The 27,457-nt window shown below is 39.0% G+C and overlaps 1 protein-coding gene across 1 annotated transcript in view; it reads left to right on the top strand.

Annotated features, from left to right (window-relative positions):
• Nucleotides 1–27,457, top strand: part of SUSD5 (sushi domain containing 5) — a 105,062-nt gene that overhangs the window by 12,176 nt on the left and 65,429 nt on the right. Inside the window, exon 2 of the mRNA XM_052001559.1 lies at nucleotides 4,642–4,819. Within this exon, the coding sequence (XP_051857519.1) occupies nucleotides 4,642–4,819 (178 nt within the window). The remainder of the gene's footprint in view (nucleotides 1–4,641; nucleotides 4,820–27,457) is intronic.

The raw sequence follows: 27,457 nt of genomic DNA, 5'->3' as shown, positions 1-27,457 counted from the left end.
GTCAGTGAGTTTTGTTTAAAAAATATTTTACAACTATTTCATTATCATCGAATTCCTTTTTATTTTATTTTATTCATTTGAAAACATTATACTGAGAAGGGCTTCACCAGAATGTCAAAAGGGCCCATGAGAAGGAAGAGGTTAATAGTTGTCCTAAAGAAAGGATTTGATACAAAAGAAAATAAACAGATGAGACGGCAGAGACCCAGCATACACCCCCATTCAGAAGGATCCCAGAAGTCCTGGGTTAGTTACACAGAGGCATTTTTCTAAATGGATCCCCCCGGCTTCAGATCTTGCCTCATCTCATCTTGGACGCCATGAAAGCGATGTGTTCATGGCTAAGGATTTTAGCTGGGCCGTGGCCCATATGGCCCTTTGTTTCCTTTTGAAGAATGTGAGGCAGTATTATTTTTATTCCTGTTGGATTACCACTTCGCTTTATGAATCCCTGAAGAAGACGGATGGGGATGAATAATTGGATTCCACTGCCTTGGAAGGCTATAAAGCAAGCCAAGCAGTGGAAATCCAACAGGAGTCCAGTCATCTTCTTGCCTTCCTATGGCAGGAACAGGAGTACTGAGCTCCACAGGATTCCCCTAGGGGGCTGGAACCTGGCAAGTCAGTATATTCAAAAGCATCCCAGCCAGGCATGAGCCCAGCTCATCCCACCCACCCTAAACCAAGCCCAACCATAGTCTAGATTTCAAGCTTCCTGAATTTGTGTATTTCAGAAGATTTTTGTTTGCTTGTTATACATAATTTCAATTTGGGGAATGATGGGGAGGGTTCTAAGGTCCCTGACTCTTAGGGAGAACCCTTTTTTAATGCAGTCTGATTTTTAAATTTACTGCATAAAATATATTCCCCCAATAGTTTTTCTTTGTGGCGGATGGGATGTAGAGGGTGATTTTCCTGGAATAGTGTGGAAATGCCATCCAATTGATGCAAATTGGTAATGCACATACATATTTCTATACATATATATCTGTGCGTATTCACAAGCTCTGTAGTTTTGTGACAGTGGCTCTAAGACATCTGTTGGGTTATATCTGGGACTTTTCTGCTTCACAAGGAGGGTTACATCCATGAGCTTATATACATATGTTTGTACATGATAGGAAGCCGTGTAGCAGATAGAGAGCCGCCAGGAACTCAAACAGCTTGATTCATATTCTACCTGAGACCTACTAGTTTTATGACCCTGGACACTTCACTTAACCAGTTCATGTCCTGGGCAATTCTCAGGAACTAAGGTATAGAGCAGCTTGGGTGAGACTAGTTTCCTCTTGAAGATTTCTCTTTAAAACACAGGTTCAGTTCAAAAATCTGTGAACTGAGTTAATATTACTTTTGCCCTGGGGAGTTCATGGCAGCATTCACTATTCTCTTTGAAGGAGCTGCCCACCAGAGCAGAGTGAGGGAAAGAGGAAAGTGAGGATACAAGTAATTATTAAGTGCCTTTATCTCACAGGCACTATACTGGGTATCTAAAAAAAAAAAAAATTACCTCATCTGATCCTAACAACAGCCCTGTGATGTAGGTGCCATTTATCCCATTTTACATTTGAGGCATTGAAGCAAAGGCAGAATGACTTGCTTAGGGTCACACAGTCAGCAAGTGTTTTTGGCTGGATTTGAATTCATGACTTCAGGATGGTTCTAGGAATAGTCTCTCTGATATGCCCTGGGGAGGGGGATGTAGCTGGAGGAACATCAATCCCAACTAGGGAGTTTTGCCTCAGCCTGGAGTGCATTGGAATGACATGTTCAGGGTCTTGAGATAAGCCCTTTAGTAGACATAGATGTAGATGGTCAGGTTCCACTGGGTCTTGACCAAAAGTAAGCTGACTTTTGAGAGCGGGAAAGAGAGAGGTTTCTCTGCATTTTATCATCTGCTGGGCACGGAATGAGAAATTCCAGTTGTCCTTCTGGCAAGATTTCAGCAGCCAACTGTGTCACAGGATTTCTGAAGGCTGTGTCAATATGTTGCTTCTCTAGATGAACATTTTGTGATATTCTTGCTGTTTGTGTGTGTGTCTACACGTCTATACACATCCATGTATTAAGCCAATTTCAGACACTGACATGTTTTATAAACAAAATATTAATGGTCTAAGGTTGTCTTCTTCTTTTTCTTCTTCTTCTTTTTCTCCTCCTCCTTCTCTTCTTCTTCTTTCTCCTCCTCCTCTTCGTCTTCCTCTTCTTCTTTCTCTTCCTCCTCCTCCTCTTCCTTTTCCTTCTCCTTCTTCTCCTCCTTTTCCTTCTCCTTCTCCTTCTCCTTTCTTCTTTTTTTCCTATTGTTACTACTACTACTATTACTACTACCACTACCACTATCAGGGTTAAGTGACTTGCCCAGGATCACACAATTAGTACGTGCCAAGTATTTGAGGCTAGATTTGCATTTAGATTTTTGTGACTCTGGGCCTAGTGCTCTACCACCAGACTTCTTCTTGAAGTGAAAATAGGAATGGTGGCATGAAGATAGTAGCAAACATTTTCAAACAGAAACCCAACCTGAAAGAAAACAAAGAGACCAAGGGAAGAAGAGAGAAAGAGGAAGAGTGTTGTTGTTTTTTTTTTTTTTAAGTTTGAATAGGGTAAAGAGGGTATTGTAGGTCATTTTTATTTACCCACAAACCACTCAAGCCAAACCCCAGCTTAATTGACATAAACTCAGTTTAAGGGACTGACTTCATCATTTGGCTAGAAACTGGTCCATCAAAAAGACAAATTCTAACGTTAAGTATTTCAGTTGTCTCTAAAGCCTCAGGGAAGAAGAAATTTGTTGGTTTCAAAAGAGAAAGAGAGACAAAGAGAAAGAAGGAGACGGACAGACAGACACTGAGACAGAGACAGAGACAGAGAAAGGAGGGAGAGGGAGAGTCAGAGATGAAAAAAGACAGAGACATATGGAGAGAGGGTAAGACAGAGACAGAGACAGAGAAAGAAGGAAAATATGTCTTATCTATGACTACATAGAAATATTTGTATTTATATATTCAGTAAAGTCTCACTGGAGAGTTTGACTGACTGAGTTCCAAGTTGACTTAGAGCAGTTTTCAAAGTTGTCTTTGAAATGATTTAGAACGTTTTTTTTCAAAGTTGTCTTTTTGAATTCAGCTTTTAGATCCTACCTAAGCATAACCAGGGGAGGAATTGTCATTACTCTTAGCTGATTCCCAAAGCCTTTTTAGTCAACTCCATCTCAGATTAGAGGACATTTTATCTTCCTTGCTGCAGGTGGGGTACAGGGGGATGAGGAGTAGTAGTTTATGGAGATCAGGCCAGCGTGCTTAAAAGCCTCGTAAGGAATCCAGTTATTCTGAGCCCCTGGGCCAGTTTTTGCCAGTTTATAAATCCCAAAATAGGCATTTATACAGTTCTTTAATTTAAAAAAAATTTTGGTACCTACCAAAATATGCAACAACTAAATGTAAGCTAAGAAAGTGTAGCAAAAGTCCTCAAGGGACAAGTTCTAATTAATAAATCAGTTTTCATGATGGTGCAGTATAGTACAGAAAGGGAACTAAATCTAAAGTTGGAAGGAGCTGGGTCCATATCCCACTTATAATATTTACTAGCTATGTGATCATGGGCCGTCGTGGAACCTCCCTGTGTCTCAATTTCTTCATCTGCAAAACAGGGGTAATCATTGCACCTGTCTCCTAGGACTGTGGAGAACTCAAATCAGATTATGATGTTGATACTGATGATATTGATGTTGATAATGTTGTTGCTATTGCTGTTAATTATGGCATTTATATAGCACTTACTATGTGCCAAGCACTGTGCTAAGTAATTTACAATTATTATCTCATTTGATTCTCACAGTCTTGGGAGGTAGACAAAATAGTTTGAATCTTTAGATATCGACAAACTATTCTCCCCCCTCCTCTTGCCCTCTGAGCTCCCTCTCTGTCTCTCTGTCTCTCTGTCTGTCTGTCTGTCTGTCTCTCTTTCTCTCTGTCTCTCTCTCTCTCTCTCTCTCTCTCTCTATATATATATATATATATATATGTATGTATGTGTCTGTGTGTCTCTCTCTTTGGGAATCAGCTAAGGGTGACATTTCCTCCCCTGATTATGCTTAGCTAGGATCTAAAACTTAAATTCAAAAAGACAACTTTGGAAATGTTCTAAGTTAACGTGGAACTCAGTTCAAATCCAGTCTCAGACATTTACTAGCTATGTGACATTGATCAAGGTGACAATTCACCTCTGTTTGCCTCAGTTTTCTTATCTATACTGGAGAATTTCTAAGGGCTAAATCTAGGAAAAGATACTATCATGTGATAAAAGATATATAACATGGGAATGATCTGCTTAAAGGGCTTTGAGGTCTTTTAGAATTAGGAGTCTGAAACTTGGGATCCAGGAACTTTGAAAAATAAATTTAATTGTCTTTCTTTGTACTTCTAAATATCTTATTTTACTCACTTAAAAACTTCTTCAAGGAAGTCCATTGGCTTTGTCCGGGACATACGTAAAAAAAGTTTAAAATTTGCTGTTCTGGAAGGGGAAGATATTGGGGAAGAGAATGGCTTGCTAGGTGACTGGCCCTGAGAAATAGACCTAGACCGGTGCCACTTTTACTCAGACTGATATGTCTGCTTGTGTCTATGTGTTCTTCTGCAGGAAAACTCTTTGTGTTGGAATCCTGGAATGGTTCTCAGGGCCTGGATCTGTCTATGGCTCGGGCCTCCTGTGAGGCTTCGGGCGCTCACCTGGCCACAGCGGCAGAGCTGCGCCGAGCCGTGCTGGAATGTTCCTTTGCCACGTGCACCACAGGCTGGCTGGCAGATGGCACCGCCGGGTAAGGGAACCGGAGCAACAGCTCCCACTTCCATAGGGCTGCTCTCCTCCCTGAACCCTCATTTTGCAGAGGAGATGAAGTGAGCTGTTAATCTCCCTGCCACCAGTGGTTGAATTCCAAGTCCCCAGATGAATTGTTGCTTATTCATCTTACTTTTCTATCATTCCCCCCTTCCCTTATACCCAGACTTCTGTCCAGCATTCGGTCTAATGCGTAAGGCTGGCTATTGTACTGAGGGTGTAGAAAATGAGACAACAGCCTTTTCAATAGAATATAAGCCTCTTGAGGGCAGGGATTTTGAAGACTCCCTAGCATCCTTTAGAACAGCTAAGGTTCTTACCTTTATCAGGGTTAAATGCCCAAAGGATCCAGGACTTTAAAAAAGGTTAAAAGCTGCTTCTCTAGAATGGGAAGACCTTGGGGAAGAACATTAGCCCTTCACTCCTTTTGAAGTCACCCTATGTTACTTTGTATATTCTTTGTATTTACTTGTATATATATTTTGTTGTATTCCTGGTGTTTAATGCAATGCCTAACACACAGTAGGTGCAGAATGAATGTTTATTGATTTATTTATGCCCCTAGGAGAATGCATGTTCCTCGAGAATAAGGGATTCTTTCTTTTTCTTTTTTTTAATCTTTGCATCCATAACACTCAGCAAAATGCCCTATGCATAGTAAAAATGCCTTTTGAATAAATCAATGAACCAAATGATAGATTAAGTACAATAATAAGTACATCAGATGCTTGGTATTCTGTGATTTGTATATTTTAATTATGCTTCATCTGGGTCTTTAATTAGAAGGATTCTAGTATTGGGAGGTGGGAAATGATTAGTCCCAACCGGTGAAAAAGTATGCTGCCCACTTCTCAGAGACACGACCAATGAGTGAATTTGTTTGGCTCGACAAGATTTATTGCAAGAGAAAGTTTTTATTTTAGAGTGAGCGCACAGTGATTGACATGGAAAAAAGAGAAAAACAATGAAAATTTTTAAATAAAAGAAAGCACCCAGTTCAGAAGGAAAATGTTAACTTTAGCATAAACTAAAAAAAGAAAAAGAAACGACATATGTGAAAGATGTCAGTTACCTATACAATTCTCTTTTCTGTTTGTCTTTGAATGTAAAAGTATTGATGTTCATTAATGTTTGTCAGGTTCATAAAAAAAAATGAAAATGAGCAGTATTCTGGAAGTCATGGAACAGACATCTGACACTAAATCTGTCACAAAACTACCCGGATACCCTTGAGAAAACCACTGATACTTGCAGGTCTCACTTTCCTTATCTTTAAAATGAAAGTCTTGAATTATGTAATCTCTTAGATTCCTTCTACTCTGATTCTAAGAAAATCTTTTAAAATGGCTTGACATAGTATAAGGATTGGGGACAGATGATACACAAAGAGTATCATCACTTATAAAAGTAGAGGTGATATGGTTAAACTCTAGGCTCCTAGCTGGAATTTCTCAAAGACCCTTTTCACCTTTTTTAAAACTACAAAATAAACAGATCTCCAAAAGGTAATTTTCTTTTGTGTTTCTTGCTGACATGGAGGAGTTGCTTAGATGATCTGTATACTTATCATTCTATATGAGAAGAAGAAGAGGGAGCAAAGGGTAAAGGGAACTTGTGAAGATGTTCCCAGGAATAACTGGGAAAGACCTATTCTGAATAATTTTTAAATGCCCCTCACATTAAAAATTAAAAAGCAAAGAAACTCAATGAAATGAAGTTCCAAAGGCTATAGTCAGTGACAAGTTATATCACTGGTTACATTGAAGAAAATCCATTGTACGGTAATCATACATTTAGAGGGAAGGAATTGGTCAGTTGTTTTTCATTGTCTGACTCTTTGTAACCTCATTTGGGATTTTCTTGGCAAAGATACTGCAGTGATTTGTTATTTCCTTCTCTAGCACATTTGCAAATGAGGAAACTAAGGTAACAGGGTTAAGTGACTTGCCCAGTGTCACACAATTGGAAGTATCTGAGTTTACATTTAAACTCAGGAAGCTGAATCTTCCTGAGTCCAGGGATGGTGCTCTATCCACTGTACCATCTAGTTGCTCTTTAGAGGGAATAGAGATAGTGGGAAATAGCAGCCATATATTTAAGGCTATAGATGGGACTAGGTATGAGCAGATCTGTACCCTCCTCCCCATCCCCTCTCCAGTTTCTTAAATCAAAGAGCCAGACCCAGACTTTGTGACCGTGGCAACATATTTCCATGACTATTTTGGGAAGTAATCTGGGGTTCAGGGAACCTTGAAGTGGAGAATTCTATCTACTTGGGGAGACCTCTCACATTTTAGGTAGGAGGCTTCAGGCCTCAACATAGTTGCCCAGATATTCCATATAATTCAGGGGAAGTGCCTCCCCTTTCTCAATAGGAGATTTGAAAGGATCCACTTCCCTGGACTTTCACTAGAAGATGAAACTTGAGAACTGATTGCCTTGATGATATCGTGACCTTGAGAAAGCCATTTACTCTCTGTGGGTCCGTGTTTCCCTATCTATTAAATGACTGAGTTAGATGAGAAGCAGACCTGTAGGTAACAGTTTTGACATCCAAAGCATGCAGCACAAAATGTGCCTTTAAATCAATTTGTAATTTATGATGTGGAAAAACTACAAGACAAAGTGGGAGGGCAGAGAGAGACCCCTCTGAGACACCAAGAGGCTTCTGGGGAAGCTTCTATGGATGAGTGGGGGATAGGGGAGAGGGTGGGAACAGGGAAACACTCACCTGGTATGTGGCCATTGGGATGGAAATAAGGGTTATTGAAAGGGCACCATCTGGTAGTTTCCAGCTTAATTATTCTTGCTAACCAAGTGGTAAGCTCAGTTATTTCGAAGTTGCTGAAAGAGAGAAAATGCTGTCCAAAATGTAACAAATTTTAAAATTATGCAGGCTTTTAAATTTTGGCACCCTCTAAATTATAGCTTCTTGGATTAAATGCTAGTCGCCCCACCCTAGTTATGACTCTGATTAAGATGCTCAGTCTTTGGGGTCAATCCCAGCTCTTACATTTTTGAAGTTTATGATCCTAAATCATGACTATAGTCCAAGTTACTGCTGCCATTGCCAACTCTTGATTATTTCAGAGCATAGTAGTAGGCTATGGATTATCCAGCTGCAGGCTTCTTCTCATTCTCACCCTGGCTGCCTGTCCATTTATTGACTATTTTTATGCATCATAAAAGCATCCCAACGTAGGATCTGAGAAAAGGAACTCAAATGCTAACCAGTCTTCTTACTGTGATTTTTGTAGCTAAGGCAAAAGATCCTGTTGGAGACTGAAACTATTGACTGAAATGTCTTTAAATTATTATTAGTTGTAGGAGATTTCAATGGCTAATGATATCTTTGTCTATATCACCCCCTCCTCCCCGACTGGGAAGAGTCAACAATTATAGAATAACAGAATTGGTATCAAATTATATCTATTATAGAATTAATAGCAAACCATTGTTTTGAAGCTAATACTAATAACATCTTTCAAGTTTTCTCTCCAAATGCCAGGGGAAAAAATTGCTACAAGCAACAAACAAAACAACACATAAACTCCAATGATAGAATAAATTGAGAACCTAAAATTAAAGGAGCCTGGCTCTCATTGATTTATTTTGTGTATTTCCTTAAACTAATTTGCTGTGTGTGTGTGTGTGTGTGTGTGTGTGTGTGTGTGTGTGTGTGTTGGAGGTGGGATAGGGAATGGAGAGATTGGAGGTATAGATAGAAAAATAAACATCATCAAGCATTCTTTTTTATTTATTCTGGGTAGACTTTTACCTGCCTGGGGCAAAGGAAGTGGCTCTTTGGCTGTAATTTGTGAGTTATCTGGAGTGATTAACAAAGTCTATAAATGAGACAGCCCTAAAGTCAGATCCTTTTTGGCCCCAGAACTGTCAGGCCTATGCAAGCTTCCTCATTTGAACTTTCCACCCATCTTTTTTTAAGAAGGACCACCTCTAAGTGCTGAAAGGGTAGCATCGGTCCATTCATATTCATGTTCATTCATTCCCAGGTCTTTCTGCTGAAGCTATCTATAATGGAACCAATTAGTGTCTATTGTCCTGGGTCCACCGGCCACAGAGCAGCCTCTCCAGCTCATTTCCCAGTGGTTATTAAGTGGCTGACAGGCCCATGAGAACTTGGGGGAGTCACAGAGAGAAAAGCATCAGAAAAAAAGACTTTGCCCCCTCCCCTTTTCCCCTATACCCAGCTGTCTGCTCCTAGGAGGCTGGCTGGGTGGGTGTTTTCCCCCTAATGAGATGATTTAGGAGGGAAAAGCTTTGAAACATAAGCTATTACTAATCGGGATTGGGTGACTCAAAGGGGTTGTTGGGAAGAAGGCTGCAGGTGCTGGAAGGAAGACCATGGGGCAGGTGTTTGAAAAGCTTCTAATAGAATAGAGGTGGACTTTTCTTAGTCCTGAAACAGAATTAAAGAACATGCCATGATGATCCCAGAGGAATAATGATAAAGGATCCCCCTATTGCTGAGAGAGAGTCAATGACTTCAAGATACAGATTGAAACAAATTTTAAGACGTGGCCGATGTGTGAATTTATTTCATCTGACTGGGTATATTTGTTGTTTTTCACGAGGAAGAGAGAATAAATACTTGTGGATTGAAAACACTAATTAAATTTCAAAACAGCAACAAGGTCAGGGAATCTGTAATAGATAAATGCATCTTTTAAGTGCTTCCTTATGTGCCAAGCACTGTGCTAAATACTTGGGCTACAAATACAAGCAAGGGAGTTTGTGACCTTTAGGAATTTATATTTCAATAGGCAGTCAAAAAAACATTTAAGCTAGAAGGGTATGAGATGAGGAGATACTTAGGAAAGAAACTGGCAACTTCCTGTTGTTCAGTCCTGTTTGACTGAAAACCCCATTTGGGGTTTTCTTGGCAGAGATATTGGAGTGGTTTGTCATTTCCTTCTCCAACTCATTTTACAGATGAGAAGACTGAGGCAAAAAGAATTAACTGATCCAGAGTAACCCAGCTAGTAAGTGTCTGAGGCTAGATTTGAACTCTGGTCCATCCTGATTCTAGAACTAGCACTCTATGCACTGTGCCACTTAGCAACTTCTGTATAAATAAATACAAGATAAATTAAGGGAACTACACTAACAACCAGGAGGATCATGAAAGGCTTCCGTCAGGAGTTGGGCACTGAAACCTTAGAGGAGGTGAAGATCTAGTCTAATCTCTTCATTTTACAATTAACTGGGGCTCAGAGAGAAGTGACAAGTCCAGGTTAATGATGTCTCAAAATCTCCATTTCCTTCTTGTATAAAATAAGATAGGGGTTAACTGAGTTCTAGGATTTGCCAGGACTCCCCCAAACCAATTCAAAATGTGTCTTTGTACCCCTAGAACCTAGCAGCCTCGTACCTAGGGAGCTCTTGATAAATGTTTATGGATTTGGATGAAATTGGATGGAACTGGATGGAAAAGGCAACACTAAAGTGAGGTCGTATCTGTCATACCCGTGACCTTCATGCATCAAACAGTGTAATCTCTGTTGGTGGACAAAAATACATCCATTCATGCCAGTTTCCATATTGCAGACAAATATGAAAGGTTTTCATGTAACCATAGAACCATAATTTTATCTGTATTATCTGGGGATTTGGAGTCCGTAAACAACTTTGAATTACTCCTGGGTATGGAACTCATAGGCTGTACCTTATGTCGAGGGAAAGGACATTTTATTTAGATTGGTTAGGAGGCTTTGAATTCAATCCTGGCCCTGGAACTTTAGATCTCTATAAGCAAAGGGAATACAGGATTAATTTTTTAAATATGCAAAAAAGAGGGAAATATTTTCATGTTGATTTTCAAAGGACATTTTTTTTTGCATGTGGAACATACAAGAGGGATATTTATATCGACCTTTCAGCTTGTTGGATTTGACTTGAGCTATGAAGGATAAACACAACTCTACTGAAGAGATCCAGTGCTCATCTCTTTCTAGATTACCAAAGCCTAATGCTTTGAATCTCTGCTCAAAATTTGTGGGATCCCTTCTGACCGCAAAAGAAAATCCAAACTAATTAGCCTTCCCTAACAGGCTGTGACCTGGTAGGCTTTTTGTGGCCTAATCCTAACTCCAAGAAGACCAATTTTATGATGTCAAGCTTTCTGATCAATGTAGCTAGTCTGATCTTGGAAGAAAAGACATTACAGACTCTTTACTAGGCCCATATCTAAAGCTTTTCCAGTTTGTAGAGGGCTTATACTCATTTCATTGGCAGAACTGAAAAGAACCCAGGGTCCCCCTCCATGTCTGGATGAATAACTTGAGATGGGGGTATTAATAAAAATGCCTACTCTTGACAATCCTATAATCAGAGATTTTAAGGCAGGAGAAATCGAGGCCTAAAGGTCAAATTTATCCAACCTTATGGTTTTTTTGTTTTAAAATGTAAAAATTATGCTTAGTTTCTGTGGAGTACAAAAACAGTCTGCAAGCAAGATTTGGCCCTTAGTACTTTGCCAACCCTTGTCTTAAAGGCATAGAAACAGAGTCCCATCTTTGGTTGATCTAATTATAGAATTTATTTTAGCCTACAAACCAACCGAGTCACAGAATAGTGACTCAGGTATCTTTGCCACCTCAAATTCACCCCAGATCTCAATGGTGGTTAGCACAGTACCTAGCACAGGATAGGCACTCAATAAATGTTTATTGCTTATTGATTGGTTCTGGTACTGAGAGTTGAAGGGAAGTTAGGCAACCAGATCACCCAGGACTTCAGGCTAGATTCTAGTGGTCCAAATGCATTATTCAAAGAGAAGCAGACTCCAGACATCTTCTAGCACACACATATCCTTAAATAAGACTTGATAAGGATATACTCGGGTGTTGATAAAAATTTCTTTGGTGTTATACCTGTAACCTCATCAATCATTCTGGCTATTTTTTTTCCCTCTGTGGGAGGGGATCCAGTATAGCCAGATTGTAGCTATAGTATTTATAATACATCTAAAAGCTTTTTTTCAATCTTGTCCAACTCTTTGGAACCCCAATTGGGGTTTTCTTGACAAAGATAGTACATTGGTTTGTGATTTCCTTTGTTAGCTCATTTTACAAATGAGGAAACTCAGGTAAAAAGACTTGCTCAGAGTCACAGCTAATATGTGTCTGAAGCCAAATTTTAATTCATAAAAATGAGTCTTCCTGATTTCAGGCCACTCTATTCATTGTACCACCTAACATCTAAAATGATTCGTTAAATCACAGTAATTTTGTCTCACGCCATTTCATCCACACGTGAGAGCTAGCCCACCAGCTCTATACAAATGCATGGAGATATTAAATATTATCAGAAACAAAATGAAATCCTAGTCATAAAGTTTAGAGTGGATCATTTGTGACCACCCCCTCATTTTAAGAATAGTTGAAAATGGTTTAACGAAAGTCAAACAAGTAGCAAGTAATAGAGGCAAAAATAAAGCCTAGGCTTTCTTATTCCAAATACATCTTTCTGTTAAGATCCGCTCTAAATTATTATTTAAATAGTAAATGCACTTGCTGTAGAGACAAACTTGTACATACCTCTAAAATCAGAATATTTGAGTATTTTTAAAGATGCTGACTTTTTTTTTTAAAGTATAGTTTTATTACTGTTGTTTAATGGAATAGAAATGACTTTATACCTTTTGGTCTCTTTGTTCTGAAGTATGAAAGAGAAAACTCAGTATAAATGTGGTATTATGTGAAGTTGTTTTTCTACATGGGATGCATCAGATAGAAATAAGAGCTCAGTAAACTCAATATTACTTTCACAGGATTACTAACACTGTTATGGGCATCAATGTACTTGGGGGAAAAAAAACTGTCCTAATTTTGTTCTCAAAATTAGGGGTTACGTATCCTGTTTCCCCAGTTAGATTGTAAGCTTCTGAGGACAGGAGCTGTATCTTAGATAAAACTTTGAATTTCCCCAAATCAAAGGATTTTGGAATTGGAAGGTATTTCAAAATACATCCAAATTTGTACTGCAAAAAAAATCCCCTCTACCTTCTTTTTCTACTTTTGGACAGTTCCTTTGGGTAGAAAACCTAGCCTTTTCATTGTCCTCCTGTGATAGTTTTGTCCTGTGGTGACTGAAGTAGAGATAGGAAAGGGGGAAATGATAAGACAGAAAAGTCAGACTTTTCCTGCGAAAGAAGAGATCAGGGGAATTAATGATGGACATCGGCAACAGAAGATGCAGGTGCTATGAAGTTTTCTCCATGGACAGAGCAGAAGACACCTTGAACTTGGTCTATCCTAAACTCTAAAGTTGCTGACTGCTGATCATAGGCCAGTCAGATCAAGGAACACTTACTAAGTGCTTTCTATGTACCAGGTACTGTGCTAAGTGTCAGAATACAAAGAAAGGCAAAGGTAGCCCAACCCTTTGATAGCTTACATTCTAATGGAAGGAGACAACATGCAAACAATAATGTGCAAAGGGAGAAATGGAGGAAATTTAAGAGGGAAGATACTAGCATTAAGGAAGATTTGTGTAGAAAGTGGAGTTTGGGATGAGCCTTGAAGGAAGCCTGAAAAATATTCTAGGCAAGAGAATCAATCAATGAAAAGGACCAGCATAGGAGATAGAATATGTTGTGCAGACCTGTGCTCAAAGAAAGAAAATCCTTCTGAGACAGCAGAGTTCCCGCATCACCAGGACAACAGTATCATTTTTTCTCAAAAAGAAGGAGGAGGAGGAATAAGAGGAGAAGGAGGAGGAAGAGAGAAGAAAGAGGATGAGGGGGAAAGAAGACGAGGAGGAGGAGGAGGAAGAGGAGGAGGAGAAAGAGAAGAAAGAGGAGGAGGAGGAGGAAGAGGAGAAGAAGGACAAGAAGGAGAAGGAGAAGAAGAAGGAGAAAAAGAAAAGAAGAAGAAGAAGAAAAGAAGGAGGGGGAGACAAAGCAACAGTGTCAGAAAAGAGACAAAGACATAGTTTGGGAGGAGTTTGGGAATGTAGAGGAATTGCATGTGTGTATGTGTGTGATGTGTGCATATGTATATATACTTATATATGTGTACATATATGCATCCCTGAATCCTTTTTATTTCCAATTGCCATCTGACCATGCCTCCCCCACCCTTTCAGTACTTGGGAAATTGACATTCTGATATGAAAATGCAAGACTTTTCATTTATTCCTGTTGAATTTCTTATTAGATTCAGTCCAGCACTCAAGACTGTCAAGAGCCTTTTGGATCCTGCTTTGCAGTCCAATGTGGTACTGATGCCTCCCAGCCAATTTTGTGTCACCTGAAAATTATGATTATGCCTTCAGCCAAGTCATTGATAAAAACATAAAACATCAAAGGGCCAAGAATAGATCCCTGGAGCATTCCATTGCCAAGCTGACACTGAATTTTTAACAACATTTTGAGTATAAGTCATTCAATCTATTCCATATCCATTTAATTGGGTATATTATTTTATCATTTCCACAAGAATAGAACAAGATTCTTTTTAAAAAAACAACAACAACAAATGCTTTGCCATAATCAAGATAAATTATATGTGTAACATTACCCTCATCTGCTAATTTATTGATCAAGCTAAACAAGAAAACGAAACACAACCGAAAAAGAGATGATTAGTCTGACATAACCCATTCTTGATGAAAGCAAACTGGTTCTTTAAAGTCATTTCTTCTTTTCTAGGAGTTTGCCAACCATTCTAAAAATTTCCAAGAAATCAAAATGAAACTCTCTTATCTATACTTTGCAAATTCTACCCTCGTCTTAGAAAAAAAAAAATTAGGACATTTATTTTCTCCAGTCCTGAACTTCCTTTCTTACTTCCTGCAGGCTTTAAAATACTAACAATGGCCCCACAATCTTACTCACCAGTTCTTTCACTATCCAAATAAGCTATTTATCTGGGCAAAGTGATTTGAGTTCAAAGGCAAATAGGTACTCTCAAACTATCTCCTTATTAACCTTGGATATCGACTTCCTTTTTACTATTTTTACCTTCTTGGTGGAGGAAAATTTCACTATGTGATGTCTTCCTTCCCTTCCCCATCCATTATAATTCTCCTTGTCCTCAGGTAATATTTTACATGCTGATAGCTGGTTAAAATGAGAATCAAGGACAGTCTTGAGGGGGAGTTGTTATAAAAAGTCAATTTGTAGCCAGAGCAGTGTCTTTTGGGGAAAAATATTTCACCAGAAAAACAAACACCTTTACCATTTTCTTAATTTCATAAATGTCACCTCCTCCAAAAAACTTTTCCTCATTCTTATCCCTTATTACTTTGTCCCATACTTTCTGGACAGTTTGCACTGATTTTTACACACTTAACATCTTAGAGAGTTTTGTGTGCAGGTCTTATCTTGTCTATGACAGTAAGCTCCATGAGGGCAGGGACCATGTCCTTTTTTTTTTTTTTTTTTTAATACAATCCTCAAATATTTAGCATGGTATTTTAAACAGTTTTTGGAGGGTCATAAGTTGTGATTCCTTTAGTGTGTGGAACTTCCACTGTGAAAACTCACTCTGACAGTACGTGGTACAATTTCTGGAGGTCACAATCTATGATTTCTTTGGTGTTTAGAACTCCCTCTGCTAATGCAGACTGTCATCCATTCAGCAACTGAGAGTCACAAAATCAATATGGGTCATGGTAGGATTTGAAGCCAGCCAGTCCATATTTTCTGAGACTGCTAGGTGGTACAGTAAATAGAGCACCAGCTCTGAAGTCAGCTCCAGATTTGAACCTGAGTTCAAATCCAATTTTAGACATGTACTAGCTCTAATCTAGACACTTAACCCTGTTTCCCTCAGTATCCTCATCTATAAAATGAACTAGAGAAGAAAATGGCAAACCACTCTAGTATATTTGTTAAGAAAATCTCAAATGGAGCTACAGAGAGTTGAACAGAATTGAAATGACGCAACTACAATAAATTCCTTACTCCAAATGCTATTCTTTCTCTCCCCTAGAGGCAGCTAAGTGGTACAGTGAGTCAAGAAGCCCTAAATTCAAATCCCACTTCGATCAATTACTAGCTTAGTGACTCCAGGCAAGTCATGTAGCCTCTTTCCACTTCAATTTCCTCATGTATAATCTATTTTTTAAAAAAATCTGAAAAACAACGATCTTCCAGGGTTGTTGTAAAGATCAAAAGATCACACATAAGAGCAGAGAGATGGATGCAATAGAGCATCATTCCTGAAATCAGGAAAACCTAAGTTCAAATATAGTCTCATACACTTGATCCTTAACTAGTTGTGTGACTCTGGGTAAATCACTTACTCCTGATTGCTAAAAATGATAATAATATATGCTATTACATGCTTTGCAAACCTTAAAGTGCTATATAAATTTTAGCTGTTATTATTGTACCATTAGGTATTAAGTGGTTGAGTTTTTGAAATGAATGAAATCTAAATGATTTTAGGAATATGAACATTTGAGAATAGGGTGAATTGGAGGAATGTGAGCTGCATTTGAAATAACAGATCTGCCTTGAATCTTTATTCTGCTACTGATCAAGGATGTGACATTGGACAAGAAACTTGACCCCTTTAGACCTCATTTCTTTTATCTATGAAATAAAGGAGTTAGATTAGTTGACTTCATATAGGTATAAATTATATGATTTTGGTTAGATCCAATAGCTGCTCTCACACTTTGTCTTTCCTGATACATGCTCCCATATTACACAGTCCTCCAGTCTCCTGTTCCCTAGAACAGGGAGGGACAATTATTCTCTATTTGTGTACCCTGGTCAAAGAGGGATATGCTAGAGAAATAGGAATTCTTCACCCAGAGCAGTCTCCAAGGCCAGACATCAGAACTACTTGAGACCTTAAAAAATACGATCAGACATTTCCCGGGCATCTGTGTGCTGAATCAGCTTATTATTCAGCACCCTATGAGGTATGTATGACTCATCCTATTCTCTGTGGGATATGAGTGTTATTTTTATTGTAACTGTGACAAGGTGGGGGGCCAGTAGAGAGAAAGACACACATAGTTTAAGGGAGAAGGGGGGGAAAGATAAGGTAGAACAGAAACAACGATTGATAGAGACAGAGAAAATAAGGGGAGGAGAGATGATTAAGGAAGAGAGAAACAGAGATAGACAGGGGAGGAGAGAGACAAGAAAAAGGACTTAGAGAGAAATAGAGACAAAGAAGGAAAAGGGAAAGAAGTAGGTGCTGGGGGAGACTCTTTAATGTAATTGAAAAATAAACGGCCATTAGTGATTGCCTATTAGACTGCCCAGCAAATAACGAATAGATGGCTAAATGGACAGGGAGTAGAAATCCAAACACTGGAGTTTTGTTAACAGTTGAGCTGATTTCTATGAACTGAGTGGCCATAAAAGCTTTTCTCCAGAGCCCTTGGCCCTACCTCCCATTTGTTTGGTTTGTTCCTATGAGAGGGAATGGAACAAGACCATTTTTGTGTGTGCTACGCACAGGATTCACAACTTCAATCACAGAGAGGTGGCAGACTAATGTAAATATGCCCGCAGATTAGCAGAGTAGTCTTGTGCACAGTTGCCCTCTCTGGGGAATGTTCCCAAGAGATTTGGGAACTGTGAACTATCCTGAATTTATAATACATCTATTTGTTCATCCATCCACCTGTGAATTTGGCTTACTTCCTTCTTAATGCAAGCAGTGATTCTTTCTACATCAACAAGCACTTCCGTTATGCTGGGTTTGTGGCATGTTATCTCTCTCCCATGGAATATAAGTCCCTTGAGAGCAGGAACTCTTTCATTTTGGTCTTTTTTTTTTTTCCACAGCGCCTTCCACAATGTCTGGGATATGTGTGTATATGTGTATGTATAATGCATATATGTATGTATAGTTTACTAGATCAATATCTGTTATATATATATATATAATTTTTCTTTTGTATTTATATAAATATATAAATATGCGCATATATGTATATACATGTCTAATTTACTGGATCAATATAAACATATATCTGTCTGCCTCACATATAAGGCTTATATTTTATTTATATAAAATATATAAATATGCACATGTATATGCATGTATGTGTGTGTGTGTATTTGTACCAGATTGTGTTTTCATTGATTTCCCAGTGAACAAATTAACCCTAATGGAGATCTGAATCTTCTCTTCAGCTTATAGTCTCAGAAGTTCCCTCAAGCACATAGAGCAGAATGAATCTAAAATTGATACAAGGTAGTTAGAAAGGGAGGACATTAGCACTGAAGGGATTTAAAAAAAGCTTCATGTAGACCAGAGGTGGAGAAGCTTTTTTCTGTCAAGGGCCATGTCGATATTTAGAACATAATTTGCAGGTCATACAAAATGATCAACTTATAGAACTCACACAACGGGAGATTGTTGTACCTAGCTTTTCTTCTGGCTGGTCCCCATGTTGCAAGCTTTTCCCCACTACAGACCATCCTCCATTCAGCTACCAAAGTGATCTCCCTACAGCTTAAGTCATCACATTCCTACAAATTCTAAATACAATTCCACCTTCTGCAAGAAGCTTTTTCTGATCTCCATTAATGCTAATGTCTTCCATCTGAGATGATATTCAATTAATCCTGAATATATCTTGTTTGCTTATGGTCTCCCTCTTTAGACTGTAAGGTCCTTGAGAGGACAATTTAATTTTTTTTGGTTTGTTCATTGACTCGAACCCCAGTGCCTGGCACAGAGAAAGTTCTGAATAAATGCTCGTTGATTCCACCTGACTTGAACAAGCTTTGAAGGGCTTTTAAAAGCCAGAATGGAACAGGGACTTGTCTACTAAGGTTCAACAGAAGCAGAGCTAAGATTGAACTCCATATGAGTCTTTCCTCTAGCCCCATTTATTAAGTACCCTTTACATTGCACAACATGATCCCTACCACAGACCCTTCAGAGAAAGCAAATATGATTAAAATCCAATGCCTTTCTTAAAGGAACTTAGCATCTAGTAGGAGACATACACCCTGCCCCCCCTTTTAGTCTCCTTCTAAGAGAGATCCCTCTTTCCCTCTATAATATAAATCTATCCATGACTGTTTACCTGCCAGGGTGAAAGATGCTACTAGAAATGAATTCCTTTGCCACTTCAATTTTTCTTTAGAAATGCCTCTTTGGCTGCTTACTTTTAGGACCGTAAGCCTTTGCTGTCACGAGAACATGTGTATTCCTTACACACAGCACAGACCTTGAGGGGCAACCCGGAACGGATGCCTTCTTGAGGATGGGTTATCAGGGTGCCAAGAACCTGTCAGTCAAGAGGAAAGCCTCCCTAAGCCAAGTGATCTAAGCTCTCACAAACCGAAAACTGTTTCCAATAAAGAGTGTTTTGTCAAACACCATAAATACTCAACTCACATCTCGTTATATACATAGAGCATCATCTTGGCACCCGCTAATATAGAGGCCCATTCACATGGCTGAGTAACTAGGTCCAGATGAGCACGGAGCCCTGGCTATTATGGAAAGGAAGTGTTCACATGCTGTAATCAGAGGCCAGCAGCTCATGGGCGGATTTGTCAGGCAAGCAGAGGGGTTTCAGCTAGATGAGGGAGTCTGTGGACCGATTGCCTAATTTGCATTTTGAGAGAGCATCTGTAAATTCAGCTCCTTCTCTGGAGCAAATACTAGTCACTTCAGTTAAAGACATTAACTAGGTACCTCTCTCTATATAATAGATTGTAAAGATGGCTAAGTCCATGACCTGGTTCTTGCCTTTTGGCCTTTAGGTGAGGGCAGAGGTGGGAGAGAGAAGGGAGTGGGCAGAGCATTTCCTGGCAGGGGGCTTCATTGATGTCCCAGATCGTTTGAGTTTCACCCTAGTTAGGATGATAGCAAGACCTGGACCGTATGAGGTACTTGTGTAAAATGAGGTAATTAGACTGGATGAGTCCTGGCTCTAACTCTATAATTGTATGACTAGGTATGTAAAGTGCATATAATTCTGATGCTCTGCCGAGAGGGGTGTGCTCCTTTCTCCCTCTGTGTTTTCCATAATAATGATTGTGATCTCCAAGGTCCCTCTGGCCCTAAATCCTTCAATCTTATGGTTTTATCTTCCTTACTTCATGGGAATAATGGCTCACCAGGCTTTTTTTTTTTTTTTTTTTCAATCAGGACCATCTCATGGTAGTTGGTTGGGAGATGAGTGTGGGAGTTGGAAGGATGGGGAGGGGAGGTTTGAGAAGGGGATGAAATTCACTGAACAGAGAAACCTATCTTTGTTTGTAAGCTCGGCTCCAGAAAGTGGTTATGTCATCACTTCCTATTTCATTCAATGAGTGAACTATTAAAAAGGATGGATGGTCCAGTTGTGGCCGGGAGAGGGGAGGGAAGGTGGATAAGGAAACAGGTCTTTTTGTGTGTCCTCTCCCCCATACATCCTTCTAGAGTATAATAACCCCCCAATGTCTGGCATATAGTAAGTTTTTAATCTGCATATATTGATTGACTGATAGTGCTATCTGTGAATGAGACTGAATGTGTCTTATCTACCCTACTAGAGAAAAATATGTTTGTAAAACACTTTACATACAGATCTCATAAATCCCATTTTACAGATGAGAAAACTGGGTCTCAGAAAGATTAAATAATTTTCCTAAGCTTACACCACTCTTAACAAATAATGATAATAATAGCCAGCACTTAGATGGCAGTTTAAGGTTTACAAAGAGCTTTACTTATCTGTTGTGTCATTTGATTCTCACCATCTTGTTAGGTAGGTGTAATTATTGCTGCATTTTAGAATGAAAATGAGACTGAGATTAAATGATTAGCCCAGGATTCTACCTATTGGAGGTAGAATTTAAATTCAGTCTTTCCTCACTACATATACAATTTGTATTCCTTGATAAAGTATCCAAGAATACATTTGGGGTTTACAGAATAAAGGAGTAGGGAGATGAGTTAAGGAAGCCTTAAGTGGAGGGACCAGGTGGAAAAACAAAGGGGAAAGAGGTATTAAGCAAGTTCTGGCTTCAAACATTTTGCTTTTTTTTTCCTTCCCTCTGAAAAGTTGGCAAGTAATAAGACAATTAATTGATAATAGAAAACAGAATTATGGTAACAGAACATATGGAAAAAACATTTGTCCTATTCTAACTTTCTCTTTCTTCTTAAACAGCCAGTGGCAAATCAATATCTCTGTGAAAGATTGACCCCAATTGTATTTGTATTGTGTTTAGATACAATGTGTATCGTGTGTGTGTGTGTGTGTGTGTGTGTGTGTGTGTGTGTGTGTGTAATGAGGGGTGGGTCACAGTTTCTGATCCACTTTAGTGTTATCCCTCAGCCTATCCACTTTAGAATATGGAAATACCCATTGCTACCTGGTTAAGAGAACAATTCTTTATTGTGCTCATTGGTACCCTAGGATTGGGACAACCTCTAAAATGATTAGCTAGCTGGTGGAACATAGGAGGGGGAACTGCTACTTTGTCTGGCCCATGAAAGAAAGCAATAGAGAGCTTTGGGGATATGGAGGACTTCAGACGACAGAAAGGAGAGGAAGGGATTCTATAGATCTAGTCTCTTGCCTTTGGAATCATTAATGGCCAGCTTGGAGCAGAAATCTCAGAGGCTACAGATCTGAGTTCCCCTGAGAGAAGAGTTTTTGAAACTGGATTTTTCTGAGCCCAAACAATGGTCATGACTGTGAAATTGAGGGTTCCTACAGAAACTCACTGTAGAAGCAAACAAGTGCCTACCCATGATGCTGGAGAGGATAGCCTAGAAGTAACATCTCTGAATCCTAACCTCCTAATATGGCAGGAGAATTTCTCTTCCTTTGGCAGGAGGATCTCACATTCACCCCTTCTAACCAGAGAAGGGAGATTTGGGGGTCATTGAGAACTTTAGGGGTTACTCTGAGGGTAACCCAAATTTTGAAAGCTTGGGGACCTGGTTGCTAAAAATGAGTTCCTTAGCATGAACGCTTCTTGGAGAAAAATAAGGCTCACTCACAAGGTTTTTGTGACTGGAGGGCAATGAGATGCACCCCAAAATGAGATGCACTTGGGGAAGCATGAGTTTAGGACCTTGCCACACTGCCTTTACAATGAGGTATTCATACAAATGTTGATCTGTTTGGGAGAGGATTGCTTATTCAACAAACCCAGAGTGTATTTCTCTTCCAAAAGGATCCAAGTCTCCCAAAGGATGTCTGGGGATAAAATGAGACTTACTGGAATGTTGGAATTACTTTGAGTACTTAGTGTGTTCTCTACATCTGCTTTTGTGCTCCTGAGAAGGCTTTGAATCCCTAATATGTTTCTTAGATCTGTTTTAAGGGCTTCTGCAAGCCTCTTGCATTTTCTGTGTGTGAAACAAAGATTATCCTATCCAATATGCATTTGCAACCTTGAATGCTTTTAAGGGAGCAAGGGACCCCATGTTATTGGGAAAACTTAGATGTAAGCTATATCTAGGTTATATTTGGAGACTTTTGGAAAAAAAAAAACTTTGGATAAGGACATAATGAACTGAAAAGAGAAAATGAATTTTCTTAGTTATCCCCTATTGGCAGTCCTTGAGTCCTAAGTCTTAAAGAGAGCCCTAGGCTATAGGTTTCATCTGTCCTGATTCCCCTTAATACCAGTGTCTTCTCTCTATTATCTTCTTTCCTTTCCTTCCCTCTTTCCTTCTTTTCCTTTCCCTTCTCTTCCCTTCCCTTTTCCTTCCTTTCCCTCCTCTTCCTCGTCTTTCTACTCCTTCTCCTCCTTCTCCTTCTCCTCCTCCTTCTCCTCTTCTTCCTTTTCCTTCTCCTCCTCCTTCTCCTTCTCTTCTCCTTCTCCTTCTCCTCCTTCTACTTCTCCTTCTCCTCCTTCTCCTTCTTCTCTTCCTTCTCCTTCTCCTTCTCCTTCTTCTCCTCCTCCTCCTTCTCCTTCTCCTTCTTCTCCTCCTCCTTCTCCTTCTCCTTCTTCTCTTCTTTCTCCTTCTCCTTCTTCTCCTCCTCCTCCTTCTCTTCACCTTCTTCTCCTCCTTCTCTTCACCTTCTTCTCCTCCTTCTCCTTCCCCTTCTCATTCTCCTCCTTCTCTTCCTTCTCCTCCTTCTTCTCTTCCTTCTCTTTCTTCTTCTCCTTCCCCTTCCCTTCCCTTCCGTTCCCTTCCCTTCCCTTCCGTTCCCTTCCCTTCCCTTCTTTTCCTGATGGGACTTAAAGGTTTTTGCTGTAGTTAATATGTAGGAGCTAAGCAGTCTGGTTCCATTCAACTCTTATGGATCTGAATTTGATCTGATCAGCTAGAAAGAGCTTTTACTAAAGGATAGGAGGTTAAGAGAGAGCCTGACACAGCTTGAGGGGAAGCTGTGTGGAACTTTTGTGCTATATTATTAATGCTCTGTGACATAAAACTTGTGTGTTAACCTGAATGAGATGTCATGCTGGTTTACCTGTTAATCACTAATCTGCATATAATTTGTACCTTTAGATTTCTTTCTGAGTGGAAAATTTTAATTTGAGTCATATTATTTCAATAAGCATTTATTAGTGCCTACCATGGACCAGAGAAACATCATGGTTTAATATAAGGGAATGTATAGCTGACCTCTGAGTTAGTTAAGAGGTCTTAACTCTCATACATGCTGGTCATGAAGCTCTAGACCAGTCACTAAATCTTTCAAAACTTTGGGTGATTCTCTAAAATAGTAATCTGCAGGGCAGGTGCTATATGACATTGGGAGAGGAATTCCTTGCCCTCAATCATGAAAACTTGAAGGAGAACTCCTACTTTGGGCCTGGTGACAGACAACAGTGTTGCCTGAGAACTAGTTAAAACTAGTTAACACTACCAGATAGTGTTTCATCAGGTGAAGAATTTAAGAAGCTGTGATTTTATCAGGAGTATCCACAATGAAAATAACACCGTTTTTATGGTTTTTAAAAATTATTTCTTTTGCATTCTAAATGGTAAGTTTAATAAATAGAGATTTGGATACTATGTTATAGTGATGGGATACTGAGATAGTATGAACAAGAAAGTTCACAATTTAGTGAATAGAGCACCAGCCCTGAAGACAGGAAGACCTGAGTTCAACTTTGGCCTCAGACACTTAACACTAGCTAGCTGTATGACTTTAGGAAAGTCACTTAACCTCAACTGCTTCAGCAAAAATAAATAAGTAAATAAGTAGATAGATAAAAAGAAAGTTCACAATTTAAAGAAAAAAACTCTAAGAAAAATTTCTTGGGAAGGGATTGTGGGTAGGGGAAGGCAAAAGATCAGCATGAATTCAAAGTAGCTTGTGTTTTATCATAATCGTACAATGTTAGGTAAAATACACATAGAGAAACATATACAAAGATGTTTTTCTCTGTTGAATGATTAGATGTGATGAGGAAAAGAGGAAGAATTTTTTTAAATGTTAAAAAGAACATTTTTCCTGAGGTTGTACTTGTCTATCACCCGAAACTCTCAGCCCAGCTAAGTTTGGAAAGACATCTTACCAAGAACTTAACTGCCCAGAGATGAATATTTTTACCTTAATATTCATGGTAACAATATACTGAGGCACAGAAAGGTTATAATTTGTGTCAGTTCAAGGAATTTCCACATCAAGGAAATCAAATCCTGGATCATTGCAGAAAGTGACTCAGAAGAGAAAATAATCACTCAGTTGACTATGATCATCCATATATGAAAATGAAATGATGGTTATGTCGTAATAATGGCAAATGCAGATGGAAAGGAGACTACTAGTCCATATGGAAGAATCCCTGCTGCTGTATAATGACTTCATTTTTAAAAGTAATATTATCTGTGTCTTATTGTATTTTTATTTATTTCTCAATTACATTTTAATCTGGTTGGGGCTACAGTTGGGAATGTTGCCATGGACAGTTGGTCTATAGGAAAGAATGTTGTCACCTTATATTTCACATTATAAGGTATAAATATAAATTGACTAACACCGATAAAATCTATTTCAGCCTTTTATCTGGGACCATCTTGGGTCAAGGTGGTTTAGGTATGATGTGGTCCCTCATCACCTTCCCTGTCAAGTCTCTTCTCTCCTCCCAGGCCTTTGCTGATTTCCCACTCCAGTGGTTATTGTAAAATTACATTGTGCAGGTTGTACCCTCTCCCCATCTTCCACCCCACCTTCACCCTCCTTGAACCTAAGCCCCTTGAAGAAAGGTTTCATTAGTCATTGTTTTTGCAACACCATCACCCAACACAGTGCCTCACTCATATTAGGCACTTAATGAATATTTGATGAACAGAATTGAATTGACTTTCAAAAGGAGTTGACTGACTTTGCCAAACTTTTTGGAGAGGAATGAACAGAATTTATTAAGTGCCTTTTTTCATGTCATTTCCACTGCTAAAAATCATATTAATTTGTGATCTTGAACTACTTTTGGTGGCAAGGTCTTGTTTTCCTGGGTTTTCAGTAGCTGTAGCTAATAGTGCATGTGGGAGCAAGTCCAGCCTGCAACTCCTTGAGAAGGACTTCTCTGGATGATAGCAGAGGATAGTGGGCTGGAAGCAGTTATTCTCAAGCCTCTTGGATTCAGGGTCCTGGGATATTTTCAGTGGGGTTAATGGGAGCTGGTGGTCAAAATGGTGGCAGTCTGACTTGCCTGGTTTTTCCCTCAGAATGTCTTGTTATTTCAGCTTGATTTCCTTTACCTTGTGAGCAGTCATTGTTTAACTACATAATTGGAAGATAATAGATAGTTGTTAAATTCTACTTATTTGATCAACTTGAAACAAAATGGGGGCCTATAAAAGTATCCAAATCTGTAATATATGCATATACACATGCATGTATATATTATATGTTTAAAATATATTATAGCCATATTCAGATCTATAAATTTATGACCTGTGAGGTGATATATATGCATGTCTCTCTTTTTATATTAAAATGGGTAGATGGGGTGGGGGGGATCAACATATTATTTATTTTATTTATTTAGTATCTTTTATAGCACCCTCCAGGCAAATGCCTTCCTGGGCATTTTACCAAAGAAAATAAATGTAAATTCCAGGCAGACCTCAGCCAGGAAATCACCTCCCAGCTCTAACAGGCACAAATCTCCTTTCCCAGTCTCCTCAATTCATCATGGGACTCTCCTTTCTTTCCAAGGTCTGGAAGAACAAGAGCAGAGACAATGACTGTTTAAAAGAATATAGAAGAAATTTGGGCTAATGTCTTTAAACAGGGAAAAATCATTAACAAATTAATTAACTGAGGCCCCTTTACAAGTTTGTTGTCAACTTTAATAATCTGTTTGCACTGAGGGTCCTATAATTGATTACAGCCATTATGGCCTTGGTAAGAGGTGCCTGCTGAGGTTGGATTTCACAAGTGGGTAAGAATTCCTGTCTTGCTTGTGTTAGCAGGAACCTACCTTTACCCAATATTCAACCACAAACTTCTCACACAGCTGACCGCTTGAGGTAACACATTATGTGTGCTATGCTCAAAGTGAGCCACAAACAAACCCCTAATGAATTTTCAAGTAGCTGTTCCTTATCCTACTGGTTTATAGTCTTAACTTATGACATCTCCACTGGAATGTTATCCTCTTTTAGACATCTGATAGTTATTCAACTAAGCATGGATTTATGGAGCTGGTTTCTAAAACAGAAACTGCCCGACCTGATAGAAATAAGACCATGGGCAAGGCAACCAAGCCCCTTTTTTTTTTTTTTTTTTTTTTTTTTTTAATTTTTTTATTTAATAATTACATTATATTTACACTCATTTCTGTTCCGATTTTTTTTCCCCTCCCTCCCTCCACCCCCTCCCCTAGATGGCAAGCAGTCCTTTATATGTTGGATATGTTGCAGTATATCCTAGATACAATATATGTTTGCAGAACCGAACAGTTCTCTTGTTGCATAGGGAGAATTGGATTCAGAAGGTATAAATAATCCGGGAAGAGAAACAAAAATGCAGATAGTTCACATTCGTTTCCCAGTGTTCTTTCTTTGGGTGTAGCTGCTTTTGTCCGTCATTTATCAATTGAAACTCAGGTCTCTTTGTCAAAGAAATCCACTTCCATCAAAATATGTCCTCATACAATATCGTTGTCGAAGTGTATAATGATCTCCTGGTTCTGCTCATTTCACTTAGCATCAGTTCATGTAGGTCTCTCCAAGCCTCTCTGTATTCATCCTGCTGGTCATTTCTTACAGAACAATAATATTCCATAACATTCATATACCACAATTTACCCAGCCATTCTCCAATTGATGGGCATCCATTCATTTTCCAGTTTCTAGCCACTACAAACAGGGCTGCTACAAACATTTTGGCACATACAGGTCCCTTTCCCTTCTTTAGTATTTCTTTGGGATATAAGCCCAATAGAAACACTGCTGGATCAAAGGATATGCACATTTTGATAATTTTTTGGGCATAATTCCAGATTGCTCTCCAGAATGGTTGGATTCGTTCACAACTCCACCAACAATGCATTAGTGTCCCAGTTTTCCCGCATCCCCTCCAACATTCATCATTATTTTTTCCTGTCATCTTAGCCAATCTGACAGGTGTGTAGTGGTATCTCAGAGTTGTCTTAATTTGCATTTCTCTGATCAATAATGATTTGGAACACTCTTTCATATGAGTGGTAATAGTTTCAATCTCATCCTCTGAAAATTGTCTGTTCATATCCTTTGACCAT

This window comes from Antechinus flavipes, chromosome 5, assembly GCF_016432865.1.
Source record: "Antechinus flavipes isolate AdamAnt ecotype Samford, QLD, Australia chromosome 5, AdamAnt_v2, whole genome shotgun sequence".
Lineage (NCBI taxonomy): Eukaryota > Metazoa > Chordata > Mammalia > Dasyuromorphia > Dasyuridae > Antechinus > Antechinus flavipes.
This window is presented reverse-complemented; position numbering and strand designations above follow the sequence as displayed.